The sequence below is a fragment of the Aspergillus neoniger genome, assembly GCF_003184625.1.
Source record: "Aspergillus neoniger CBS 115656 unplaced genomic scaffold BO87scaffold_6, whole genome shotgun sequence".
NCBI lineage: Eukaryota > Fungi > Ascomycota > Eurotiomycetes > Eurotiales > Aspergillaceae > Aspergillus > Aspergillus neoniger.
In genome coordinates, this window is record NW_020291134.1 from 764,222 (window position 1) to 779,160 (window position 14,939).

General features: G+C 52.3%; 5 protein-coding genes across 5 annotated transcripts; 3 read left to right on the forward strand and 2 right to left on the reverse strand.

Annotated features, from left to right (window-relative positions):
- The first annotated feature begins 8 nt into the window (after window positions 1–8).
- Window positions 9–6,524, forward strand: BO87DRAFT_373861 (CCR4-NOT core ubiquitin-protein ligase subunit MOT2). Its single transcript, XM_025622655.1, has 6 exons — window positions 9–342; window positions 423–489; window positions 591–706; window positions 785–1,153; window positions 1,215–2,860; window positions 4,081–6,524. Exons 1-6 carry the CDS (start codon window positions 290–292, stop codon window positions 6,330–6,332), a joined length of 4,503 nt encoding a protein of 1,500 aa, XP_025482982.1. The 5' UTR covers window positions 9–289; the 3' UTR covers window positions 6,333–6,524.
- Window positions 6,525–6,561: 37 nt separating this feature from the next.
- BO87DRAFT_456539 (zinc-binding alcohol dehydrogenase family protein) lies at window positions 6,562–7,741 on the reverse strand (the record flags this gene model as incomplete). Its single annotated transcript, XM_025628734.1, has 1 exon — window positions 6,562–7,741. Exon 1 carries the CDS (start codon window positions 7,633–7,635, stop codon window positions 6,562–6,564), a length of 1,074 nt encoding a protein of 357 aa, XP_025482983.1. The 5' UTR covers window positions 7,636–7,741.
- A 1,625-nt stretch (window positions 7,742–9,366) lies between these two features.
- On the forward strand, window positions 9,367–10,590 carry BO87DRAFT_450649 (uncharacterized protein; the record flags this gene model as incomplete). Its single annotated transcript, XM_025628424.1, has 1 exon — window positions 9,367–10,590. Exon 1 carries the CDS (start codon window positions 9,400–9,402, stop codon window positions 10,588–10,590), a length of 1,191 nt encoding a protein of 396 aa, XP_025482984.1. The 5' UTR covers window positions 9,367–9,399.
- Window positions 10,591–11,156: 566 nt separating this feature from the next.
- BO87DRAFT_207900 (uncharacterized protein) lies at window positions 11,157–11,711 on the forward strand. Its single transcript, XM_025618606.1, has 2 exons — window positions 11,157–11,317; window positions 11,382–11,711. The coding sequence occupies exons 1-2, from the start codon at window positions 11,212–11,214 to the stop codon at window positions 11,582–11,584; spliced, it is 309 nt and encodes a 102-aa protein (XP_025482985.1). The 5' UTR covers window positions 11,157–11,211; the 3' UTR covers window positions 11,585–11,711.
- Window positions 11,712–12,417: 706 nt separating this feature from the next.
- BO87DRAFT_456540 (uncharacterized protein) lies at window positions 12,418–14,484 on the reverse strand (the record flags this gene model as incomplete). The annotated part of the gene is made up of 2 exons (XM_025628735.1): window positions 12,418–13,623; window positions 13,666–14,484. The coding sequence occupies 2 exons, from the start codon at window positions 14,482–14,484 to the stop codon at window positions 12,418–12,420; spliced, it is 2,025 nt and encodes a 674-aa protein (XP_025482986.1).
- Window positions 14,485–14,939: the final 455 nt, after the last annotated feature.

The window sequence follows — 14,939 nt, forward strand, 5'->3', positions numbered from 1 at the left end:
CCCTCTTCCTTTGCGTCTGTGTCCCTCCGTGCTCCTTCTTCTCGTCCTCCTCACCTTTACCCCACGTTTCGTCGATCTACCATCTTCTACCTCCCTCGGACTCTTCTTTACGTCCCTTTTCCTATCTTCCTCTCCTGTCTCGTTTGACGTTCTTTTTTTTCTACCCGCTTTTCCTCGCCCTCTACCTGCTCCCCCCCTTCCGCCCGGGTTTGGTTGATGGGTGTTAGTCTTGGACTGTGATCGCCGTCTTGTCCAGTCGTCGTACCGTTGCACAGCTTCGTCACTCACAATGTCAAATCGCCAACAGATTGACTCCGTCATCGATGATGACGACGAGTTCTGGTGCGTTCGCTTCCCACTTTTCCTACCCGTCGGGTTGTCCTATGACTGGTCCGTTGGGCTGACATCTTCGTCTTCTTTAGCCCCCTTTGCATCGAAGAATTCGATCTTTCGGATAAGAACTTCAAGCCTTGCCCCTGTGGGTATCAGGTACGCATCCTTCTCGCCTTGTACTCTCGCGAATCAACGGCCCGATCAGGAGATCGCTCGCGTCGTATGCGATCCGGACCGTCGCTAACAGACCCCTCCAGATTTGTCAATTCTGCTACAACAACATCAAAACCCACAGCGAAGAAGGCCGGTGCCCCAACTGCCGACGGGTCTACGATGAGAGCACCATACAATACAAGGTTCCCGATGCCGACGAGTATGTGGTCACTCCTCGCTCTTGTTCCCACTGTCCCTTCCCGCGTCTTGGCGCTAACATCGCAACCCGCAATTTTAGATTCAAAGCCGACCTGGCCTTGAAACACCGCAAGGCTGCCGCCGCGAAGAAGAAGGAGGCCGAGAAACGTGAGATCGAGGCTTCCAGTCGCAAGAATCTTGCCGGTGTCCGCGTCGTGCAGAAGAACCTGGTTTACGTGATCGGTCTCAACCCCACAATACGTGACGAGAATCAACTCCTCCTGACTTTGCGCGGTCGAGACTACTTCGGTCAATACGGTGACATCGAAAAGATCGTCGTGAGCAAGGCAAAGCCTGGTGGCAACCCGAACCAGGGCATTGGTGTCTACGTCACTTACGCAAGGAAGGCCGACGCAGCCACTTGCATAGCAGCTGTGGATGGGTCAGCCAACGGTGACCGGGTGCTACGGTAGGTCGAATCGTCTACCTTCTGATGTTCTGTTCACAAAGCCACGTACTGACCGTTCTAGTGCCCAATATGGTACGACTAAGTATTGTTCTTCCTTCCTGCGTAACGAGCAATGTCATAATCGAAACTGCACCTTCCTGCATGAGACTGGTGAGGACAGCGACAGTTACAGCCGGCAGGATCTCTCTTCGATGAACACCTTGTCGAGTCAGCGTATCAACGGTGTCCCCAGCGGTCCCACCCACTCGATTCCTCCGCACGTTGCCCGGTCTTCTGCTCAACCGATTTCGCAACCAATGCGCCGTCAGCCTAGTAGGGATGACGCTGCTGGTAGCCGGCCACCTGATGGGTCTGCCCTGCCATCGTCGGCAAGTTGGGCGAACAAGGACGCCGTGCTCAGCAGGACGAGACGAGCAAGTTTGACCGGCAGCCAGGCCTCGCAAAGTCCCCGACCCGCCATCGCCACGGTGTCGCCCGCGGTGGAGGAGGCGAAACGCATGGAGAAGCAGTCTACGAATGCGCAAGAGCGTGCTCAGGCACAGGCTCAGGTACAGGCCCAAGCCCAAGCCCAAGCCCAAGCCCAAGCCCAAGCCCAGGCCCAGGCCCAGGCCCAGGCCCAAGCTCAAGCTCAAGCTCAGGCACAGGCGCAGGTGCAAGCACAACCGTCCCCCTCTCCTGAAGCACGATCCTCGCCGTCCAGTTCCCCGCCGACTGTTCAGACGCCACCCAAGCCGGAGACGCCTCTGTTGGATAACTTGGTCAAGGCTGTCAACTCTCCAGACTTCAAGTTCATTTTCTCGGCGGCTGGTCTGCCTGCGGAGGAGGTTGCCCTTATTGAGAACCACCCTTCATTCATCGATCCTTATGGTGGTGTGAAACGCCGAGCTATGCGTGAGAAGGCGGAGCAGGAGCGTGTCCGGCGGGAGCAGGAGCTACTGCAGTCAGCTGCTGCGGAAGAAGAGAGCCGTGAGAGCGGAAGCCTGCAGCTCGGTGGCGAGCCGGATGACGCAGTGCCTCCGAGAGGCCGTAGTGGTCGCGAATCTCATGGTGCTATTCAACCTCCCTCCCAGCAGGGCACGACGACAAACTCCGCGGTTGGCTCCCCCGTCTCGGCAACCAGTCACCAGTTCCAGCAACTTAACCTGGCAGGCCGTAGCTTGACGCCTCTGCAGCAACAGCAGTTGCTTCTCTTGAAGTCTGCCGGCAACCAACAGGCTGGCCTGGTTGATCAGCTGCAGGGTGGACTCAACTCCGCTGCTCTTGACCAAGCAGCTCAGGTCCGTCAGGGTCTACTCCAGAGCCAGATGGCACAGTTCAATGCTCTGCAGGCTCAAAGTCGTCAGAACTCTCGTTTCACCTTCGCCAATGAGGCCAATGCCAAGAACATTCCTAATGTGCGCATGTTGAGCCAAATGCAGGCTGGTACTCCTAACCCGCTCGCAGCCCCTAGTCCTCAACATGGTCTTGCTGGCAACTACTTCACTAGTGGCGTGCAGGGTCCACCCCCCGGGTTGAAGACGGCGGGTACTCCGCCTATCAGCGGCGGCGGCATGTTTGCACAGGGTCACGGTTTCACAACGAATGCCAATGTCGGTTTGGGATCCAGCCTCGGAAAGCAAGAAGCCAATCCAGAGTTGATGCGTGAGCTGCTGAGAGGCCGCAGTAGCGCAAATGCCGGTGGTTTGCAGGGTCAAGAGGCCGCTAAGCGTGAGTTCATGTTTCCTTTCCTCCAACAGCACCAAACTCCCCCTCCCCTGACTCCCGGCAATGGCCTTCTCAGCTCTTTCTATGGTGCTCAGGCGGGAAATTATTCCGAGTCTGGTCCACAGAAGCAGAAGAAGAAGGGGAAGAAGCACAGACACGCTAACACTTCCTCCGGTGGAGGCGGTGTAGTAGATCTTGCGGACCCGAGCATCCTACAGGCGAGGATGCACCAGGTTGGTGCGAATGCTGCCGCCGCCGCTGCTGCTGGGCAGGCGTTGTACGGGAGTCAGGGTCAAGGTGGGTACAATCAGGCCATGATGTATGGCAGCGGCTTCAACCGCTGGTGATTGTTTGCCCCCCTTTCTCATAATTCATTAATAACCCTCCCTCGCCCTTCACTTCAATCCCTGTTGTTTATGATGACTACCCTTTTTGCATTTTGTTTCTTTTTGCCCATGCTTCTTTTTCTGTCTCCCTTTTTATTTGATGACATGATATCATATTTCTCTAGATGGGCGTGGGATATGATTCTTATGTTTCAGTTTTCCGGACTCATTGATTCGATGTTGAAAACTTTGCGACATATTTCCACTCTGCAACGAAAGCATTAAGCAAACGGCTCTTGAAAACAACAAGAATTCGGGCTAGGCGTGCCTTTGGCGTTATCTTCATGATTGTTCTTTTTTTGATTTCATGTTTCTTTGTTGTGCCACGTCATGTTTCTTTTCTGCGTGTTGTCTCCGGCTTCCGTGTGGATGGGAGGCGTCCTTGCACTTTATGGGCACATCGTGTCTTCTAGGTCCACTGCGCTTTGGTGGCTGTCGTATACTTTGTTCTTTTGCATCCAAGCTGGGTTGATCTATCAGCATCTTGGTGGCCCATTCGGTCTGGTCATGGCTTTATGTACGTTAACCTCCCTGCCCTGGCTTTCGATAAACACGAGCAGGGCCCTCTATGCGAAACCAATTTCTCACAATTATTGTTCTATAGACAATATGCCTTGTGTGTCCGTCTGGTTGCATCGGCCGGGACATTTGTGTAATTAATATGCCTGCCCTTCCGTACCTTTGTCGTCTCGTTTTGTTTTCTAGGAGTCTACTGGCACGCCCTTTTTCTATCCGTTTCTGCTTGTGTCGTTGGGAGGGGTTCCTTTGCGTTATTCTTGTCATCCGCCTCACTCACACATCGTCTTGCAGACGTCAAGAAGCTAACAGCGCTTCTAGTGGACGAAGAATTTCCTCCTCTTGGAGCTCAGCCAAAGGACAAGCGTCCGGTTGACAGCTTTGGCTATCTCGTGCGCTCGCATTTCTCCAGTGACTCGCAAAGCTCGGCCCGTGCTGGAACCCCTACCCTGCCTCCGGGACTTCCTCTACCACACGCTCATCCCGCATCTGCCTTGTTTCAAAGTCCGCTCAATCCATCCAGTCCGATCTCGTCGCCATCTGTGCCTCCAGGTCTTAATCCGCCTTTCCATAGGCTAGGCACGCCGGGCCAAGGACTACAGGAAGGCTCTCGCCAGGCCTCTCCGGACTTGAAGGACACTCCTGACAATGCCCCTACCTCAAGTCGCGTCAAGAATGCGTCCGAAATATCACTCGGTTCTCCTGTGCCAAAGTCAGCCAACAAGGCTCGCGCCCAGCAGAAAGGAGATTTGACGGTCGCTGCTGATAGGAAAGCTGGCCCTTCGAAGGCTGGAGACAACAATGAGACAACCTCGGCGCCTACGGGCAAAGTCAAGCCCATAAAGCTGGAGCTTCCCTTGGGTACTTCTCAGTCTCATGATGCTCCAAAGCCCGATACACCAAGCCAATCCCATGCTCATGGCCCGGTGCCCACTTCGACGATTGGTTCCCGTCCGAATACACCTTTGACTGGGGTCTCCCGTGTTTCCGACTCGTCCGCTCCCCGCCAACCTCGAGTTCTCCGTGTGGTTGACACGCCGAAGACTGAAACTCCGCCGCCCCCATCTGCCACCCAGTCTGTCGCGTCCATACCTGCTGCAACAAAAGCGCGTTCCAGACGGCCAAGTATCTCGTCGCTCAGCAGGCCCGATACGCCCGGCGACCTGGGTTCGGAAGCCGATCTTTACACTTCGGCGTCCGTGTCCCGTGCTAACTCTCCTCCCGCTTCGTCCAGAATTGGCTCTGCACCTGTCCGGGCGATGACCAAGAGCCAGGCTAAGAAGGAACGGCGACAGAAGGCCAAGGAACTGGAAGCCAAGAAACAAGAGGCCACTGCTGTGGTTGAGGAACCAGTGCAGGCCCCGATCATCGGTCGAAAGCGCAAGACTAAGAAGACTCCTGTTAGCTCGAACGACTCGCCAGCTGCAGCTCCGGATAATACTGAGACTGGGAAGTCTGCCAACTCCGCAGGCTCCGATAGCAATGAGAAGGCTGGCCAGCGGACAGAAGCGGCCAAGAAGAACAAATCGAATGAGAAGGCTACGAAGGACTCCAAGGCAACTGTTACCGAGGAAAAGGCCACTGTTGAACAGAAGGCACCTGCTGAAGCATGGCGTTCTAAGAACACAGTTGAGCAGCTTATGAAGGACGCCGAATCCAGCGGGGTCCCGGTCAAGGAGCTCTTCGCGGAACGCACGTCTCCGTTGCAGGTGCTTCTTGCTCAGCTTCACAAGTCTGCTGAATTGGATCTGAACAATCATCCCCTTTTCAACCCAGCCAACCTAAACCAGCGCTTCGACATGAAGTGCAATGCGGATGATTACGACATTCTCAAGCAGCCCATCGAGTTGACCGACGAGCATCGCAAAGCATTGATGCGCGGAGAAGCCATCCGTGTTAACTCGGACTCGAACATGCTGAAAGACCGATGCTTGATCAGTCCCCGTGGGTGCGTCCTACACCATCTGTCGCCAGAGGAAGAAGAGCGGTACCTCGCGCTTGAGAAGAACATTGCCTGGGCAATTGATACCTTCCAGGAGTACTCGAACGTGCCAATCACGGAACCAGATGTGACCAACCGCGGTGGTGGCTTGGACGCACTGTTTGCTACCCCTGAGAACTTCAACATCTGCTGGGTCGACGAGACCTCGGCTGGCCTCACCTCTGGCTCTCCTACTGCCGGGATGTCCCTCTCTGACGCGAGTGGCTCCACTATTCCCGCGCCTCCCAACGTTCTGTCGGCCATGGAGGCGGACAGCACTCGCAGCCATAATTGGGCCATTGCCAACACCGCCGAGCTGGTCAATGCCACTGCCACCTCTGTGCGATCATTCGCTGCCGCTACTGCCAAGCACATGCTCGGTGCCGCGGGGGTGGTCATGGGCAACATCCCAGACTTGGACGATGTGGTTGGAATGACCAATGAGGAGCTGCGTTCGTTTGCCGTCAAGTCGCAGAAGGACCTCGAATCGTCTCGCAAGGAGCTAGACACTATCGACAAGAAGCTCAACGCCCTAGTGAAGCGGAACCGCAAACTTGCACAGCAGGCTCTTGCGACTACCGTTGACGCGTGAACCCCCGTTTTGTCCCTTTGACAACTGTATTTTAGTAGATCTCATTTTCAGCATGTTTCCTGCTTTCTTCTTATGCTGGCTTACTACTACCCCTGTATTCTGAACCTGGCTTCTGTTCCTGCTGTATGATGCTTTTCTCCGTTATTAGACTTTACAGGGGAATACTCACGAATCAGTGATAATACATTAGACTATACATATCTATAAAATTATGTACTAGTAGTCCTCTCTACGCACCTTCGTTAGGCCGGAAGACCACCTTCTCTCCGGAAACACCCTCCTTATTCGTCTTCAATGCCTCCTCAACAGCCCCCAACCCACCAGGCACCACCCGCACACGATTCGGCACAAACAAGCCCTTCGCAATCCACCCATCCTCACCCCCGAGCGCCTTCACCATAGGCTCACTAATATGCCTCAACTTAGGCGAAGCCCCAATACCCAAAATCGGCCGAATCTCCACCTGATGCTCCCCCTCCTTGCCCAGCTCCTCCGCCTCCTTCTCCGCACCCAACACCGTAACCACCGCCTTCGCAGTCCCCTTACTCTTCTTCGCAACCTCCACGCCCAGCACCTGCGTCTCCTTCATCGAAATCGCATCATACACATAACAAATGGGCACCTCCCCAGCAGCATCCACAAAGTCCTGCGCCTTAGCCACCTTCCGATCCAGCACCACATGCGCCCCCAACCCCTCCAAATGCTCCTTATGCACAACACTCGCATTCGTAATAATCTTCGTGAACCCGCTCAACCTCGCAAACTGAATAGCATACTGTCCCACACTCGACGCTCCGCCCAGAATAGCAATCGCCTTGCCCTTGCCTGCCTCGGATCCGCCCTCAGCCCAAGGCGCAGGCGTGATCCCGTGCCCTGTGCTATCGTACATACCCGTCACAACGGCCACACTGGCTAGACTGATTCCCGCGGCTTGCTCGTCGGAGATGTTCGAGGGGGTCTTGGAGACGAGTTCTGCTGGCATCACGCAGTATTGTTGGAAGGTCGATGCGGCATAATTGCCGATTATGCCTTGGAAGAAGACCCGGTCGCCTGGCGTGAAGGTCGAGACGTTGGGGCCTACGGCGGCGATGGTGCCCGAGGCGTCGGACCCGAGGATCGCCGGGTATTCGGTTAGGAAGAAGTTGTAGTCGCGCATTTTCCAGTCGACGGGGTTCACGGCCGTGGCGATGATTTTGATTAGGACTTGGTTGGTCGAGGGGGTCGGCAGGGGTTTGGTGGTCAGGGTCGTGGGTGATTGGGGGGAGGGCACGGTGGCCGCGAGGTAGGTGGAGGGGAGGGACATTGTTGTTGTAGTTCGTCGGTTGTTGTTGTTGGTGGTGGTGGAAGTGGTGTGGTTGGTGGGATTTGAAATAGAGTGCTGACGGGCGTCAGTGATATGGAGATCAGATTATAGCTCGTGAGGGGTAGGGTTAGGGGTACTTTAGTTTAGATGATGATGTTATATAGGAAGCCAGTGTCTGATTTGTAATGAGGTCATGGACATTAGTCATCGACTCCACTGGGGCTGTTTTTGATCTGGGTGGGCTTTGTTATGCGATGGATGTTATGGATAGAAGTATAATGTCATTGAGCTGACGGCCAACAGGAGGCTGTAAAGAGTATGAGTATACATTTGCATGCCACCAAATACAAATATGTCGTGTACATTTTGTAAAACTCAGTGTCATGACTGCTGAATTGCAAAACTGTGAGCCGAAGAGTAACCAGCATGTTTGAATGAGCGTTCAATGCATGCAATCATTCTAACGATAGTTCTAGCAACGTTAGTATTTCTAGTACTTTCCATCATGTGCGGATCTCTCGATAAGTGGTGAATGACACGGTACTGGGGTTCTATCCATCTGTAGTCAGATAGCGTCTTTCCTCTTTTGTTTTGAACTTCGCATATAAACCATGCAGCCCAACATGGTCAATGCAATAGTGGGATAATATTAATATCAAACTAAAACAAATTGTCTCAAGGGGAATCTAGATGTCGTTCCACTACTAAATAGTAGTTGTAGTTATCTCCGAGTGTGGCCCTAGGTTATGAGGTCAGGGTTACTTTAGTACTAGCTGGAAATATATACATTACTATTCAAGCGTTAGTACTACCACTTCATTCAGATATTATGATCTCTATTACTTAGCTAGTACTATTGCAAAGCCAGCCTGTAGCCCAAGTCCGGAATACTGTATCAGCGAAATCAGTAGAAGAAGGGGTCAATATAATCAACAGGATCGATGATACTGGGATAATGATATGGAATATGAATCGATCTTTGACAAGCTTTCTCGGCCGATTCCTCTCTTGGCAGGTGTGACTTGACGTGGAAGCTTAGCCGGTAACTTAAGTCATATGAAGGAAGTTGGAATATTTTACCGCTAACCTAATCCGGAATGCCTGGCCCTAGGCCCATTTACATCCTTTACCTAAATGAGCTATCCTGTGAACATCGCCCCTTTGAGATGCAGATCGACGTACTCGCAACGTTCCAATAAAATGCATTCCTTTGATACTATGTTGACTTTTGGGAAATGGAATGTGAGGGAGTCGGCTGGGCCAAAGAAACAGAAAGTTCGTCTGTCATTGTCTGCTAGTTGCTGATACTTACAAGATGCTTGCTCTTTGATTGTATGTTAAGTTATTTATAAGCTGGAAGCAGTGCTTTATAAAATCGAGAATATCTACTATTATACAAATTACTGTTTCATAGCCTAAATCGGTCAACCGTACTGTAGGTTAATGGTGGTTAAGTAGAACTGCATTGATCGACACGGTCGAAATGCCAGTGGATGGAGCACCAGGCAGCCATGACATTCAAGCCTGCAGATGAGAGGTTACATCCACTTAGGCATTACCCATCAGTATATGACAAGTGTACCAGACAGAATCACGCGGCGCATACTTATTATCATAACACTGGATCTCTTTGATACTTGACACATACAAATACCTACTAGCGAACAGCACTTGGACATCAAATATTCTTAGTTTCCTTGAACATTTATCTTTCGCTCCGAGGAGATCGATATTCCAGCACATACATACGGCAAGCCACTGAAGATGATGACTGCAACAATCTGCCAATTGCTACAAGTCATACTATATGCTACTGTAGCAGCTAGTTCTTTGAGCGACACGCAAATCCCTCTTGCGAATGGCCTGTCAACTGATATCATCACCGGAGTATACGGAGAAGATCCAGAGATCAAAATTCTGAGCGATGATGGCCGGATCAATTGGAAGCTCAGCGTCAACGACATCCTCGAGGGACATCCCAATCTAGTACCCTGGCTTAGAGACTGTTGGTCCAATGGAAGTGCGGTCACGGAAATGAAACAAATATCAGATGGGACTAAGATAGCTGCCCTAATTGGCGAGGCAGCAGTGGTCATTAACTACATGCCTGAAAATTCGGAAGAGGATAAAAAGGTCGTTTACGGAGTCTGCGTCAACATTCCGAACCTCAGCAACTGCCATACTTTGGAAGCTCTTCCAAGTGATACACTTGCTATTGCCACTAGCGGCCAACGCCAAAGCGATGGCATTTGGTTGTATGATGCCGGAAGGGGCCTAGTTCCTGATGGAAGCCCAGAGCCATTCCAGAAAGGAGGCTGCCATCCAACAATCCACGGGATGGTATGGGATGACGAAAAGGGAATTCTGTGGGCAGCTGGAACCGACAAGGCTGCGGACGGAAGCGAGTGCCGTGCTTACGGACTTCTGAATGGGTATCAGTGGAGTAAGGAACACCACTACCTCGATAAAGACTCGGTTAATAGCTACCGCATGCCAACCACTGCTCAGTGTTTCACCGAGTGGCCAAGCGATGATCCGAATAGCAAGTACTGGGATGGACCGCACGATGTCGCCCCTGTACCTAATGAGCGCAAACTTCTTGTATCAACTGAGTTGGATATTCACGAGTTCGACTTCGATTCCGAGAGGTTCACCGCAGGCGAAGCTGTTGAGGCGACGTACCTGAAAGGATTCGTCCCTTTAGGGAACAGAACAGGTACTAATAAGTTTGGCCAGCCAGAGTATCTGCCGCGGTCGGACCTGAAGAGCGTAAGCTTGGCCGAGGATGACCGCGTAGTATACAATCAGGCAATCTGGGCAACTACATTCAGCAGCAGACTGATCAACGTGCTTGAGAATGGGAACAATAGGGGCATTGATGTGGATGGGAGCATTTACAAGGCTCGTTGGCTCGACAGTACTCCTGGATGGAGGAGAGCAGAATGGTCACTGTAAGCATTTGTGGGCTGGCTGGACAATCACTCAGCCGTGAGAATCTGATGTTACCCCGGATTGCTTGGTTTGAAGGCCGAGGAAGGTAATGGCATGGGACCAAGTACCTTGATTAGCACTGAAGCTTCTCAATAGCAACTAAGTATGCTGCAATTTCAGTCTGTATTCACACCCCCTGCATAATTGGACACTGAAGTCACTTGACAACATACGAATCCGGCCTGGTGAGATGCAAATAATGTAGTGAACCGTTATAGCCTGCCAAATAGAAAATTAGTCTGTGCATAAGCAATGTTACCCCATGATTCGAGGAATTTACTGGTGGCTGGCTGTGGTAAGGGGTATTTTCCGCGGGATGATGGTTGTGTAACGCTATTGTCCAAGCATCACAATGCAACATTCTACTAAGCAAATCTTGTAATACCTACACCAAAGAGTTTCCGATGCAACTCTCCTTGCAATCCAAAATAGACCACCCTGTTGGATTATGTAGTAGTCCATATAAACACTTATATAAAGCTCCTTCCGAGCACCTGGGACTCTCATTTTTGAATCAGTTCTATAACATCCCTATACCAGACCGTCGATCTGATTATTAGCCAAACCAAACTCTCGGAATACAAAATGAAGCCCAGTATCCTCTTCATGCTACCAGTCGCCCCTGCCGTGCTCGGGATGGCATGCTCAACTCGCACGAGATATTACTGTGGACACACTCTTCTGACGATGGGTATGTTGCTACACGCATAGCGTCTTTGAGAGATCATTGGGACATCAAGTCTGATATGATGTAGGAGATTGGTTGCCCGATATTGAGACTGCTCTGGCAAATGCCGGCGTTGAACAGACAGAGCATGCTATTGAAGACTCTATATTTACGTGTGTCGACGATTATGCCATAATATACAGTTCAGCATGCACCTACAGCTGTATCGAAACTGGAGCGGGAAGTCCAGACTACTGCGCACCTGGAAGTGACGTCAATTCTAGCAGTTGATCGCAAGAATTGGGACACGAGAGAAAGTGGAGAACTTGTTATCTAGAGTCCCTCGTTTTCTGGATTGGTACCGATATCTCGGCATGGGGTTTTCCCTATGTCTTTGTGCAAATGCAGAGAATCGCTGCCAAGTTTAATTGATTCTTTGTTTTTATACTTCTTCGTATAAGATGTATCTTCTTAAGTCATCCGTGCCGGCCGCGGCGGTAAGCGCTACGTAAGGTTACTGCGCATAAAATCTAACCTAGGGGATCAACTGTGACTATGATACACTGTCACTGCATTGGCCTGATGATACTGCATTTAGAGGTCCACCCTGCGACTAGAATTGGTCAGACAGCCCAGTCAAATGGAGCTTGATTCTGAACCTGACCCTGACTCAAGGCAGGGATACGTAAGGCCATCGGGCCATAGGTTAGACGCTGGGGAATTTAGGTACAGGCCCTATCCACTCACCAGATGGAGCCACCCAGCTATGCAGAGGAAATCTAGGCATGAAGCATCTAGGACGCAGTGAGTGGTTAAAGAACGAATTTCAACGATTGTTTGACCTACGGGCCACGGGTCAATTTGCTATGGCATCTGTTTACATTTACCACGTGTTATGTGTTCCGTTGTGGTAAGGGCTCTTGTTATACGACCAGTGTTGTGTTAACTTTTGCCAAGGGTGGATTAGACATGTGGGATACGGTATTTTGGTTCTTGCTTCAGGCAGTGAAGTACATGCATTGCTATCGTCTTACAAGAAGGATCGAATATAGGCCAAATATTATGAACTATATTGGATTTCTCAAACACCCTCTCTTTACTTCGAAAAAGCTAGAGCCTAACATTTAGCTCCAAGTAGTGTCCGACAAGTCCTTGCGTGCCCTATCACAGTTGGACAATCCAGCATGATTATAGCAGAGACCAGCCACTCCCGAAGCCCACAGCGCACCGGACTCCCACATAACGATAGCCAGATCCCACATCTCAAGGATCTTCTGATCCTGGGGGTAAGCCACCTGAGCAGCGAGGGTAGCTCCGACATATTCATTCTCGGAGGGTAAGGTATCACCGCCCCTGACGTAGGCGAGAACAGGCTTGACGAGAAGGTCAATGACAGCACGGGTCTCCGGCAAGGGCTTAGAGGCAATGAGGGCCTCAAGACGGGCCTCGGCGCTGGCAAGGGCACGTTCACCACGCTCGACCTTGGTGCCATTTGCCCGGAAGTGCTCCAGGGGAGGTCGCTTGTCAGGGACAATCGGAACGATGCCTGCATCGACAGGGAGATCAGTGCGACCGAGGAGAGTGACAGGGCGGTGGCGGCAGTTGGAGAGTTGCCACCAGTGGGTGAAGAGAAGGCAATTGGCTGCTGGGTTGTAGGGGTCGTTCTCCCGGTACCAGATCACAGCGCCGGTTATGCGGGCGTAGACTTCAGCCAAGGGGGCTTCCTCCAGGGATCCTCGTGTCAGCGAAGGGATGATGTTGCTGACTTCACCGCATGCTACATCGGCTCCGAGATCGATCCAGTCGTGTGCGACACAACCCAGACCGGCGATGGCGGCCATGTGCTCGCTACCACCTCCATCATAGTAGACGTGACAGAAGACTGCGTCAGCCAACTTGTACCGGGCCAGGCGGGCAAGATTGTCCCACACAACGATGGTAGGACGAGAAGGAGTTGGATGGGAGTCCTCAATGACGGTCTTCTGGCGCAGACAGGAGTAATTGCAGCCCTTGACGAGGCTGATGTCGGTAATGTGAGGGCCGGCATAGGCGGACTTTTCAGCAGCTGCAGCTGCATCGGCGAAAGCAATAGTGAGTTTGTCTGCCATGGCAGCGCTGTGGACACCAATGGAGTAATCCATGACAAAAGATGCGTCCATGGTTGACCACAAACCAGAGATGGAACCGCCGTAGACACCACGGTTGTAACCACTTGTCATGGCAAACACACTGGTGTTGAGGATGGGGCCCTGGCAGTCCTCCCCGGCAAACAGGTTGGCTGCGGTTGGATCAGATGCGACAGCCACACCACTCAGCTTGGGTGCGAGAGGCTTGCGGGCAGAGCATCAACTGGGCATGTCGACTGGACGCACCTCGGCAAACTCGACACGCTCAGGGGCGCCGGTCGCGATCATTCTGTCGCGGGCCTCCAACAGAGTCGAGGCGTCTGCGAGCAAACCGGCGGCACAATCAACGGCATCTGCAACACGTGCGTTGCGCATCCATGAGACACTGGAGACAGCAGCCAGAACACCGTCCGTTCGAGGCGTATCCTGGCGGCGTGCCACGTTAACGGTTGTCGTGAGGGTGTCGGTTTCAACGTCATACTGCTGAGAGAACTTGCTTGCTCCGGGTTCGGCAGGGCTAATGCCGTGTGATTTGAGTGACCAGGCGTGAGCTCCTCGAGGGGAATCCATGTTCACTCCCTCTGCCGCGACATGGGCTGTACCCCAGGTAGAGGTAAGCCGGACGGTAGCAGCAGGGTCAGTAGCTGAGAGCTCGCCCGTGCGGTCAGCCCAGTGGGAGAAGACAGGAAGACAATCGAAAGCAGGCGAGCGACTGAGACCACCGCTGACAACCAGGCCCGGTACCAGGTCAGAAATGGGCTGCTTGAGGTTCCTGACCGGCATACGCTGTTTGATCTCCTCGGAGCGTGCGCGGAACTCGTCGATCTTGGCCTGGCTCTGGATGGCAGGTTCGCGCAACCGCATGCCCAAGCTAGTGGGCTTAGTGGCAACAATTTGAGTTCCAGATCTCAAGGGAGAGGCATTGGCCGGGTTGGAAACGAACTCGTTGACATCCCGACAGGACATGCGCTCGAAGAAGAGAGGCTGGTCCTCAGCTCGAGGGTCGACGAGACCACCCTTACGAGCAATATCGGGGAGGTCATTTGTTCGCGCAATGTATCCCATCTTGGGAAAGGAATGCTTGAGAGATGAAGTGGTCTCTCGGCGGCAAGGATAGGGCGAGGAAAGATGAAAAGAGAGATCACAGAAATAAATAGGACGCAGAAATCGTTCTCTCAAAGAGTTTCAAGACAATGACTTTTCTTGAAGCCAGATATCTCTGAGATGTTTGGGTTGATTCCTATTCATGGCCACACCCATGGTTGGACTCTTTTATAGATCGAAGGAGGCTCGCCAAACAAAGGCCACAGCCGATTCAACCGTTCAGCCCATCCTTCCGTCCAGCCAGTCGTTCAGCCCAGACACGGGCCAGCCTGTGAGCCATGATTCAAGAACCATTTCAGCCAGCCACCGGTGCCCCGAGACAAGCAGGTCAAGCATAAGTGTGAAATTCAATTAATGACAGACTCCATGGGTCTTTCTGGTGGGGTTTTCTCGATTAATCTCCGGTCAACAACAAA

What these genes read in the sequence shown, in the direction of transcription:
- BO87DRAFT_373861 (XM_025622655.1), top strand. Translation starts at nt 290, where the DNA reads ATGTCAAATCGCCAACAGATTGACTCCGTCATCGATGATGACGACGAG. An exon ending in GATGATGACGACGAGTTCTG is followed by an intron (nt 343 to 422) that starts GTGCGTTCGCTT and finishes CGTCTTCTTTAG; the next exon opens with CCCCCTTTGCATCGAAGAAT. An exon ending in CTTGCCCCTGTGGGTATCAG is followed by an intron (nt 490 to 590) that starts GTACGCATCCTT and finishes AGACCCCTCCAG; the next exon opens with ATTTGTCAATTCTGCTACAA.
- BO87DRAFT_207900 (XM_025618606.1), top strand. Translation starts at nt 11,212, where the DNA reads ATGAAGCCCAGTATCCTCTTCATGCTACCAGTCGCCCCTGCCGTGCTC. An exon ending in ACACACTCTTCTGACGATGG is followed by an intron (nt 11,318 to 11,381) that starts GTATGTTGCTAC and finishes GATATGATGTAG; the next exon opens with GAGATTGGTTGCCCGATATT.